The 11336-nt window shown below is 38.8% G+C and overlaps 3 protein-coding genes across 5 annotated transcripts; 2 read left to right on the plus strand and 1 right to left on the minus strand.

Annotated features, from left to right (window-relative positions):
* Positions 1-402: 402 nt before the first annotated feature.
* LOC127800533 (glutamine synthetase, chloroplastic) lies at positions 403-4934 on the plus strand. The gene is made up of 14 exons (XM_052335192.1): positions 403-608; positions 1617-1886; positions 2050-2089; positions 2171-2274; positions 2370-2418; positions 2567-2673; positions 2900-2987; positions 3127-3255; positions 3367-3441; positions 3633-3686; positions 3776-3813; positions 3951-4110; positions 4208-4268; positions 4516-4934. The coding sequence occupies exons 2-14, from the start codon at positions 1633-1635 to the stop codon at positions 4653-4655; spliced, it is 1299 nt and encodes a 432-aa protein (XP_052191152.1). The 5' UTR covers positions 403-608; positions 1617-1632; the 3' UTR covers positions 4656-4934.
* Positions 4935-5851: 917 nt separating this feature from the next.
* On the plus strand, positions 5852-6971 carry LOC127800776 (membrane protein PM19L). 2 transcript variants are annotated; one of them, XM_052335580.1, is made up of 4 exons: positions 5852-5990; positions 6135-6354; positions 6447-6492; positions 6627-6971. In XM_052335580.1, exons 1-4 carry the CDS (start codon positions 5864-5866, stop codon positions 6744-6746), a joined length of 513 nt encoding a protein of 170 aa, XP_052191540.1. In that variant the 5' UTR covers positions 5852-5863; the 3' UTR covers positions 6747-6971. The 2 variants fall into 2 exon arrangements, with proteins under 2 accessions (XP_052191540.1, XP_052191539.1); XM_052335579.1 differs by having other exon boundaries at positions 5855-5990; positions 6060-6354.
* LOC127800775 (pentatricopeptide repeat-containing protein At5g18950) lies at positions 6312-10125 on the minus strand. 2 transcript variants are annotated; one of them, XM_052335578.1, is made up of 3 exons: positions 7498-10125; positions 7206-7366; positions 6312-6452 (listed from the first exon to the last, which is right to left on the minus strand). In XM_052335578.1, exon 1 carries the CDS (start codon positions 10099-10101, stop codon positions 8311-8313), a length of 1791 nt encoding a protein of 596 aa, XP_052191538.1. In that variant the 5' UTR covers positions 10102-10125; the 3' UTR covers positions 6312-6452; positions 7206-7366; positions 7498-8310. The 2 variants fall into 2 exon arrangements, with proteins under 2 accessions (XP_052191538.1, XP_052191537.1); XM_052335577.1 differs by having other exon boundaries at positions 7206-10125.
* Positions 10126-11336: the final 1211 nt, after the last annotated feature.

Genomic DNA, 11336 nt, shown 5'->3' on the forward strand with positions numbered 1-11336 from the left:
AATCAAAGGCCAGAAGAAAATGTTCTCAACCTGTGCACCTCTTCCCACTGTGCGTTATCCAACCAAATGGACCCACAAAAGAGGAAAGAAGAAGTCACTGTCTCCAACAACAAATTCCCAAATTCCCACTTGACAGAAAAAAAAGAGGGAAAATTCCCAAATTCCCAATGCATTTGAAACATCCTTCACCTTCCCTATACAGCCAGCTCTGTCCGTATTGGTTTGAAATACAAAAATATTCATATAAAATTGTCATATTTGGCTCGTTTTCTGTTTCTGATTTTTTTAAGCAATTGTCAAACTGAAGAATCAAGATCCAATGTTTGTTCATTTTAAAATTTGGTTGCTTGGGTGTCGAGGAGATTGGCAGAAGAGAGAGAGAGAGAGAGCTTTATCTTAATCTGAAAAAAGAGTCATCACTTCTCTTGGTGACCTTGTAGCGGCCAAAAACCATTTTCCTCCACTCATAGCACACCCCTATCTGCTCAGGAAAAGCCAACAAATCTATCCTTTCATACTTAAAAGACTTAAAACCACTATAGCCGCTTGCTCTCTCTCTCTCTCCCCCTAATTTCAGCCTCCCAGGTTCATTTCCCCGCGGCTTTCAGGTAGCCCTTTTTTCTCAATATCCACTCGTAATGTGTTCAAATCCCAAATGGGTAAAGAAACTGTTGCTTGAGTGTTATATCTGACTAGTAGAGAATCTACGCATATCATGTATTATTTCTTACACAGTTTTCTTATTGTTCGTTTGTATATGTGTTAAATTCCTCATCTTCAAACTGTTCTTTCAGATAGGACTCCAAAATGGGTTCAGCGCCTTTTGGTCGATTAGCCACTCCTTTTCCTTTTTCCCGCTTGTTGCATCATGGCATTGTACTTTATTTACATAGTATGAAGTTAAATGCGAGGAGGATAACGTATTTACGAGGCTAATGGCCCAATTAGTTGGAGACTTGCTCTCCTTTTTTCTCCTGTTTAGGATGTGTTTGCCGTTTTTCTTTAATTCCCAAATGTTGTAGATCTTTAAAGCAAATAATTGGGCTAATTAATTAACTGGATGGATAAGGTCCAAGTAGCAAGAAAACTGTTTTGTTCAGTAATTAAAACAGTTTGATCCAAGCTAATGCCCCACAAGAACAAAGGGAGAGTAGACAAATCCTATGGTTTACTATGCTGATAAGCATATAAAACCAGGATATACGGTGAAGATTTCGATGTTCGTTTCTTTCTTCAAGCATATAAATTAATGGAATTCTATGTGTGTCCTTCTCAAGCAACACAATGTTTCCCTGAAGAGTGCAAATACTTGCCTCGGAGTTTTGTGCTTAGCACTGGACCTAACCTAACTAGTGCACCATAAATTGGGTCAAGGAGGCATTCTAAGCTCTCTTTGTTCTTTAAGATTCTGCATTTACTTTACCACAATTTATACTGGGTAGGCCTCAAGATCCAGTGCAGGTATTTGGACTTAAACTCTTTTTCAATTTCAGATACAGTAATGGTGTAATACATACAAATCAAACATCAGACATAGTAGTCATTTGTTCAGTTATTCTGGTATCAGATAGATGATCTTACGTTGTTCTGATCATTCCTGCTACTTCTGTTTTCAGGCAGGGAGAGGTTAAAATGGCACAGATTTTAGCTCCTTCTCCACAATGGCAGATGAGAGCTACAAAGAACTCCACAAATGCAAGTCCCATGACATCAAAGATGTGGGGTTCTCTGCTATTGAAACAGAACAAGAAGGCTTCGGCTAAAACCTCTGTGAAATTCAGGGTGCTTGCTCAACAATCTGAGAACAACGCAATTAACAGAATGGAGTACCTGTTGGATATGGACATTAGACCCTACACTGATAAGATCATTGCTGAGTACATTTGGTATGTTTTCTAGCTTGATAATTCTGAGGCAGGCAGTCAAATCGGCAGAGTGGTTTCTAATGGTTGCATGTTTAACTACACTGCTGCAACAGCTTTTTTTTCTTTTCCGACCTGTTTTTAGCGATCACGCCTTAATGATTTATGCTATTATCTCCTGAAACAGGATTGGAGGTTCTGGCATTGATCTGCGCAGTAAATCAAGGGTATGTGGTTATCAGAGATTCCTAAAACGAATATGTAACTTGATACTAGTAGTGGTAATGCTCGTAATCATATATTTGCAGACAATTTCAAAGCCTGTTAAACACCCATCTGAGCTTCCGAAGTGGAACTACGATGGATCAAGCACTGGACAAGCACCAGGAGATGATAGTGAAGTAATTCTATAGTAAGCACCTACTTGCATGACATTGTTCCCTACCATCTTCCTGTTTACTTATTACTGAGTCACCATAATAATCCCGATTAAATTTGTTTCTTCAGTCCTCAAGCTATATTTAAGGACCCCTTTCGCGGTGGCAATAACATCCTGGTGAGTGTTTAATTTAGCCCAAGTAGTTCATTTACAGAGAAGATATAGTTAAATGGTTTGGATATTAATACTTGTTTGGATATATGCTTCTGTTTGAATCATCATATGAATGTAAAGACTAAATCTTCTCTCAATGGGATTTGACAAGGTAATTTGCGATACTTACACGCCAGCAGGCGAACCAATTCCCACAAACAAGCGCTACAAGGCTGCTGAAATTTTCAGTAACAAGAAGGTTGTAGATGAAGTGCCTTGGTAAGTTCCTTTGAACAGGCAACTACGCCAGAATGTTATGATGTTGGAGAACAAACATGACTTTCCTCTACAAAGCAAAGAGCCTTGTGAACTAGGATTGTTAACCTTCTTCCCCTTTGGATTCACGAAACAAACAACTCAAAGACATGTTTCCACGTTTCTTCGTTATTTTTTTGGGAGCAAGGAAAAGTTCTTAATGTTTTTTTTCCTAATAAATCCAATCTAGGTATGGCATAGAGCAAGAGTACACATTACTCCAACCAAATGTGAATTGGCCCTTGGGGTGGCCTGTTGGAGGTTATCCTGGTCCCCAGGTAGATACACTTGAAAACTACTTGAGTTACCATGTCATGTCATCTTCTCAAATTATATACAATAAGCTGACACCATTTCTTATGAACAAACTACGGCCTGCAAGTACGTAACAAATATAGTCACTCCTTTGGAATTCAGGGCCCTTATTACTGCGGTGCTGGGGCTGATAAGTCATTTGGTCGCGACATATCAGACGCTCATTATAAGGCTTGTTTGTATGCGGGAATTAACATTAGTGGCACCAATGGAGAAGTCATGCCTGGACAGGTTTCGTGCTTAACTTCACCTCAAAGTATCAGCACATAAGTCATGGATACAATGTGTACATATTTCATTACCTATAATAAAGACTTAGTGTTTCCTTTCTTGTTCTGGTAGTGGGAATTTCAAGTAGGCCCTAGTGTGGGAATTGAAGCTGGAGACCATATCTGGTGTGCTCGATACATCCTTGAGGTAAAATATACATTTATCAACTTAATCAGTATACTATCTTGTTAGCTGATCCGATCAGGTACCTCAGTGTACTTGCTTGATCTAGCATTAACAAGATGCTTGCCCCTGAAGCCAGGCGGCAAAGTGTAGCGATGCCACAAGTTTGAAATTTCTGACTCGACTTTTATTGTTTTGGCTGGTGGTTGTTACAGAGAATTACTGAACAAGCTGGCGTTGTACTCTCACTTGATCCAAAACCAATAGAGGTAATTTAAGTGCCGTTTGTTATTTGTAGTTGGAGTTTCCTTTGTCGATATAAGTGCTGAAACTGTCTTGTTCTTTCTTGGGGCAACAGGGAGACTGGAATGGTGCAGGATGCCACACCAATTACAGGTACTTGTATGTTTGTATGATGAGTAATCTATTATCTGTTTGAAAGGCTTGCTATACTGAGATAGCATGCCGAGACTAGAAAAAGCATTGCTTGGATCAACATTCGTTTACTCCTTGACTAATCTGTCGGTCCACAGTACAAAGAGTATGAGGGAGGATGGAGGGTTTGAAGTGATCAAGAAGGCGATTCTGAATCTGTCACTTCGTCACAAAGAACACATCAATGCCTATGGAGAAGGAAATGAGAGAAGATTGACTGGGAAACACGAAACTGCCAGCATCAACACATTCTCATGGGTATGCTCTCAAACCTGCTCTCGCAGTGATCAGGAAAGTGAGTAATGAAATGCTTCGTCTCAACTGGCTGACTCGATCATTTGACCTCGCATTGCAGGGAGTTGCTAATCGCGGCTGCTCAATACGCGTGGGGCGTGAAACTGAGAAGCAAGGCAAAGGTATTACTTTCTAGCAGTACATTAAATCTGTGTTTTACCAACGCTCCACGCTCTGATTTGAGGAAGAGAAATTGCCAAAGATCAGATTTTTGACAATAGATTTCACAGGGGAGGAAATATAGCTTCGAACTTCAATTGCTCATAATATCATACCACAAGTATAAAATACCTCTTTGACAGCACCAATACAGTCCTTGATTTAAGGCTGTACTAGTAGCCCTGCTGATGCCATTCCTCGTATTGTCAGGTTACTTGGAGGACAGGCGCCCGGCTTCAAACATGGATCCTTATGTTGTGACGGGGTTGCTGGCTGAAACCAGCCTACTTTGGGAGCCAACACTTGAGGCTGAAGCTCTTGCTGCTCAGAAACTGGCATTGAATGTCTAGTGTCAGGTGGAATTAACAGAGCCAACTGGGAAGAAAACCAGTTGGAATTATTGTCCCGTTATGCACGGAAGAAGATTATTCTCTAGTTTTTATGTCGTTTAGAGAAGATCCCCTGTAAATAAAGGTCCCAGCGTGAGCTCAAATTCGAAGAAGTGGTTTCTTAGATGCAAGAGGCTTCTGGGACCGGACTGTGTTCACTACTGTTTGTGTCAATTGAAGGATATTGAACTTCCACTTTGGCATTTTCTTAATTGGTATTCGAGATTAAATTGCCAGCCACTGTTCGGTTTTGTTTTGTTTTATATTTTCCACACATCACCACAAAGTTGAGCACGCTTAATTATATATTAACACCATAATTGAATCTGTATTGTCAATGCATGTTGAATGTCCGAGAGATAATGTTCCAGTATGTACAATTGGTAAGATTGAGTATATTTTCTCTCTTTCATCTCTCCAACAGCCATGTCTCTTGGAGAAGTATGCAAAATCCAAAAAATTAACTCCCTAGCAAAATCATACTAATAAAAAAGGGCAGTTTCAATACGTGAGGTTCACCGCTTTTTGTCCACCTCGCATAATCTGGAGGACAAAATAACATTGTCTCATTGCTTTATGAGAGTCTAGGAGAGCTATTTTTTCTATGCATATTTACCCTTGTTTTTGGGAAAAGGGCAGATATGCTATCACAACTTCAACCCATGATGTGATTGGCACGGGCAGGGGCGGATTTAGGGGGGGGCAGGCACGGGCTGCAGCCCCCCCCAAGATTCAGCCCTCCCCCAGATTTGCAAGGGAGGAGGGCTGAAATGGGTTATGGATCTGGGGGCCAGCCCTCCCCCAGATCTACTCCTAAATCCGCCCCTGGGCACGGCCACTACGCTATTAAGTATTGATTTGTCCACAATTTAGAAACAATAGCTTAAAAAGAAACAATTTAGAATTAGTTTTCCAACTTGGAAGGCTGAAAGGGATTCTTGCTCTCCAAAGAGGCAAGCCCAACAACAAGAGCAAGTAATTCTAAACATTTCTTTGAGTATAAAGATACCCCAGTTTTAAACTGAAAAGTAAGAGAACAACCTCAGCAAATCAAGTCTTCTGGGTAAAGGATGGAACTCTTCCCAACGTATTTATATGCTTTGAGATCATTCAAGTGTTGCTGAGAATCAGGCCCTTCTTTCATCCTTAGTCCCCAATCTTCTAAGGCCATGGCTTCTGGAGCAGGAAAATCAACAGCTTTCGTTCTCTTAATGCTCAATCTGATTCTCTACCTCATCGTCATGATAATCTCCGCCTGGGCTATCAACCATGGCACTGAAAAGGCTAGCGAACTAGGTACAAACCTCTGTTTCCTGCAAAACAGTATAATCTAATTTTCTGGACTGAACAATTAAAATCTTACAGTTTTCAGTAGAAGTTCTATCAGAAAGAACAGTAATGAACAAACGTTGTTTGCTGGTGTTCCATTTGCATCTGCAGCATCTGCTTTGCCAATCCCAGCTCGGCTTTTCCCCATTTTCTTCCCAATCGGCAACATGGCCACCGGCTTCTTTGTGATCTTTTCGCTTATCGCGGGGGTTGTGGGCTTTATCACCTCCCTCACCGGCATCAACAATGTTTTTCAGGGGACTGAATCTAACTTGCATGCAGCAGCAGCCTCTTCACTTACAACATGGGCCCTCACACTACTTGCCATGGGGTAAAAATCCTCTTTTCTTGATGGCTTATAGTTGAATTATGAGGCGTCAAACAAGCTGATTTAGCTTTCCCATCATTGCATTTTCCCCGCAGATTAGCCTGCAAAGAAATCAACGTAGGCTGGACAGATTCAAACTTGGTAAGCAACCATTTCATAACAAGTAAAGATCAAACAAAACCACAACAATGAATCTTTTGTTAACTTAATCTTGAAAGAGATGATCGACTGACATATGGCTTTCTTATTTCTTGTGATGATGAATGAACATGCAGAGGACTTTGGAAGTTATTCTGATTCTCCTCAGTGGGACACAATTGTTCTGCACGGGTGCCATCCATGCAGAGGTGGAACATGTTGCTTTCAGAAATATGATTGGCGGAGGAAGACTCTGAGCGTCAAATTCAAAAAAGTCCATTTGTATATCTGTGAATTGTATCATGATCCTGAGAATTGTGTGCTTGTTTTCTTTTTTTCTTGGCTTGTATTTTGGGTTCATTTTCTTGCCTGTGTGAAATGATTTTAACAAAATTGGGAAGGTTTGTTCCGGTACATTTACAATTGAATTTGAAGCAATGATGTCTGAATAATTCGATCAATTTGGATATTTCACATGTTGGGTGCCATTTGATTAACTGACTTCTCTTTTTGAAAATTGTAAGTGTGCATCACTAAAAAAAGGCATGACAGAAAATCACTGTAATGAAAACAAGTTGAACTACTAATCACAAATAATTTGATGACAAATAATATTTTTAGAAAATTTTTAAACAATTTATTGACACAAAAAAAAAAGAGAACTTTTTAAACAAAAAGATATCATTAGAAATTAAAAAATACCAAAGAAAACCTACTGATGACACAAGAAGCTACACGATCAATGTCAGACCAACAGAGGAGCACAACAGCCCTGATGGACCAGTAAAACAGTCAAAGGAACGCTAATGATGATGGCGCGAGGATCTGAACCGTCTAGGTTCAGATCGATTGATTAGCGTAAGTGCTGCTGGTAGACCTGCGAAACAGTCAAAGGACTAGTGAGGAGTTGCCTTCTGATTCTTAAGTTAGAATAGTTGAGGTGGGATAGTATATAAACAGTGTACGAAGATGTATGAAAATAAAAATAGAGAGTAGAGATTGGAGTACATGGGGTATAGGTATATCCTCTTGCGTCTGTTCTTTATGCTTGAATTTACCATCAGTTTCGTAGGGATGGGACTACGGCGCACACGCACACACACACACACACAGAGGGGGGGAGAGAGAGGCGCATAGCTGGGAAGCCTGCTGTAAAAGCCTCTTCTCCCTGCAAGAAAGCAACGCTTGCATCTCTGCTTAAAATTGCAACATTTGGAAATGAAACCCCATTTAAAAGAAGAAAAAGAAAAAACATTCTTCTTACCTGATTTTCTACCTTTTTCTTTTGTTTTTTGGACTAGTGGTAGCTAAGAGTTACAACTATGAAATTACAATCATCAGTAGCAAAACTAACAGCCATAACTACCAAAGTACAACTAGCAAGCAGAGCCATACTTCACCAGCTAATTCACTTGCAATTCTTTGATTCAGTTACACTGAAGCAGAGTAACCAACCTTTCAAACTCTTAGTGCAGAAGTCTTTTCGACAACCCACACTTCCTGAACCTCCTGTTCTCTCCCATAGCCTTTCCTTGAGCAGCATATTTTCACAGAATTAAGCATACACTAATGCAGTTCCCCACTCCCCTGGGGTTTTTGTTTTTTTTTTTTTTTTTTTGGGGGGGGGGGGGGGGGGGGGGGGGGGGTTGGTTTGGAGCACAGTTACAATGAGAGTATGCTCAATGTTCCTTAAGAAGTAACAAAGGGGAATACTGAAAACAACAACAATTCTTAATGCTAGTTCTTGCACAAAAATGTTAAAAATCAGAACACTGCCTATTGTAAATTAATGATAACAAAAAGTAGTGAATAAGAAAGTGTCTATGAAGCTTCTGATGTTGCAATTCTGTCTTGCAGGATAACCTTTAGATGTGTCCCAACATGATAGGAATTCTCTTGACATAATCTATCGACTAGAGAATGGAAAATGTGTTTACTGAGGGTATAACCAAAATTAAACATATAATCTAAAACAAATAAAGCCTCATCCAGCTTATCTCCCTGTGAGAGGCATATGATAAGTATCTCAAAGGTTTGTTTTTCCGGTTTGAGCTTACTTTTCAGCATTGCAGCTAACCATTCCATCCCTTCACCAAGAAACCCTTCCTTGCTCAGTCCAATTACGATGAAGTCATAAGTAGATTTGGCTGGTTCCACACCCCTATTTTTCATATCTTTCCACAACTTTTTTGCTCCATCCACATTTCCAATCTCACAAAACTTTTTTATGAGGGTGTCATAAGTGGCAGTTGAAGGATGCAAACCTTCCTTCAGGAGTTTATCCAAAAGATTTGTACTTTCAACTATTCTCCCCTCCCTGCAGAAGCCTTGAATCAAATAATTGTATGTGATAATATCGGGAACGATACCCTTGTCAGACATTTCTTGAAACAACTGAAAAGCTTCCTCTGTTTTCCCATGCAAACACAGCCCTTTTATCAAAGTGTTACAACTCACTGTTGTCTCTTTATGACCACGAAAACACATTTCCTTGTACAAATTCTTTGCACCTTCAAGATTACCAATCTTGCATAACCCATAAATGAGTGCACAATATGTGTATTCATTTGGAAGTATTCCTCTGTGAACCATCTCAAACCACAATTTTCGAGCCTCTCCAATCCATTTCATCTTACAAAGACCATGTATCATTGTGGTGTACATGACCTTATCAGGAGCATACCCTCTATCCTTCAAATCATTGAAAATTCGAAATGCTTCGAGTTCCATTTTTCTCTTGCATAGACCGTTGATAATTTCCTGATATGTAGAAATATCAGGGCGACAGTTATTCGCAATCATAGTACGAAGAAGAGCAGATACATTAGAATAACACCCATCCTTACAAAATCCAGATATCAATTTACTAAAAGTAGCATTTGTAAGAACAAACCCATTTCTCAAAACTTGTCTGAGAAGCCCATAACCTTTTGAAACATTATTATCAATACAAAAGGCCTGAATTAAACACTCAACTGTGTCCACATCCCCCGCAACACCACAATCCATCATCTCACCGTACAACTTCCAAACAGTATCTGTGCGCTCCGCTCGAACTGATCCGAGCAAAGCCGAATTCCACGTCTCCAGTGACGGGCATATACAACGATCTCGCATTTCATCAAACACATCAAGTGCATCCTCGATTGACCCATTTTCCCATAAACACCTACAATAAGCCTCTAAAGAAGCAGGCGGCGGAGCAAAATCTACAAGACCCATAAACGATTTCGCAGCATTGCCAGCTTTGGCCACCACAATACGATCAAAAATCACATTGCATATCGATTTATCGGGCACAAAGCCAGGACGAGAACTCAGCCAGAGAAAGAAACGGAGAGAGAGAAAGACATTGTTTTGCTGCTTCAGAAGCTCGTGAACAAATTTAGGGTCGAACAAATCGACGGTGGGGAAATCGGAGATGAGAGATTGTTCCCACCTGGGTCTAGTCCTAATGATATTGGAAACCTCTTTCGCGATCCCGGACAGACTCTCCTGCTCCTGCTGAGAACAGGTCCGTGCAGATTCTTCGCCGCCGAGGTTTCTGATTTGCGCCGGGCGGGAGGCTTGCCGGAGCAGGCGGTTGGATAAAGACACCGGTGATCTCGCCATTCACAGCACTACTTGCCTGCTGGATCCAAAATGGATCCTTTTAATTTTATAAAAATATAAAACCTTTTATTATTTTAACTTTTTGTTAATATTGAATTAAAATTAAACCGTTATCATCAAACGAAACAAACCCTGCATTTAGAAAAATTAACTATCTAAAATCATATTATATATCAAATTAAGAGATGAGTAATAATTTTTAATGAAATTTTCTATGAAAAATTATAAAGGTAAGATTGGCAAAGTCTCTACTTTTTTTGAATAATAATTTAAATTCCATTATCTAATTAAGGAGGATGTTTAAGTTGATCTTAATTAGTCATTTTCACAACTTTTTTAATCATCTTTTAATCTTCACTGCCAATTGTTTAAAAGAAAAAAAAACAATATGATTATAGATTATTAACTTTTAAGTTGAATTAAAAATTTGAAGTTAATAATAAAATAAATATAAAAAAAAATACATAACATACTTGAGATTGTATTGTTAGATTATTCACTGAAAATGTGCGGTGAAAAAAAAATAATAGAAGATTGATTATTGGAAAAAAAGAAGCAGATGGAAAGATTAGGCCCTTAGGATATAGTTTTGTTGGCAAAAAATGTATACTGTGGGGTATTATCTTTTAGGGTCTCAGGTTCAGTGTTCGAGACATGGTTAGAAGAGAAGTTCAGCGATCAAAGTGATCCTGAAAGTTAAAAATTACTTATCGCCCTTACGTTTATTACTAGGTTAGGAATCGAATTGGCTGCTGAATCATTTGATTTATATCTCCTGTTGATATTGTGAGCCCGAATAATAAGAGCATTCGTGATAGTGCGTTAACTAAAAAATAAAAAAATTAAAAAGAAAAATATTAAAAAATTAAAAAAAAAAGATCATAGAGAAAGTATATCAGGGGGCAATAATGGACCCCCAAAAAAAATAAAATTGGAGAAGGCTGGATCAGAAAAGAAGCTATTGGCATGTGGTCACTTGAGTTTGTAGAAATTTGTATAGTTTTCATATTTTTTATATTATTTAAAATGACAGCATTTTGAACAACTACGTATCTTATAAATTTAAACTGATCAAACTGAATTAGTTCATACAATTAAAAATTAATTTTTTTTATCTGAATCTAACCAATTTTCCCTCCAACTCACAGTCAAACTGATTAGACTGACAGATTTGATTTGATTTTAATAACGTTAATAATTACTCACAAAATTTACATTTTTACTTTATAAGTATA

Source organism: Diospyros lotus, chromosome 4 (assembly GCF_014633365.1).
Source record: "Diospyros lotus cultivar Yz01 chromosome 4, ASM1463336v1, whole genome shotgun sequence".
In the NCBI taxonomy this organism is placed as follows: Eukaryota; Viridiplantae; Streptophyta; class Magnoliopsida; order Ericales; family Ebenaceae; genus Diospyros; species Diospyros lotus.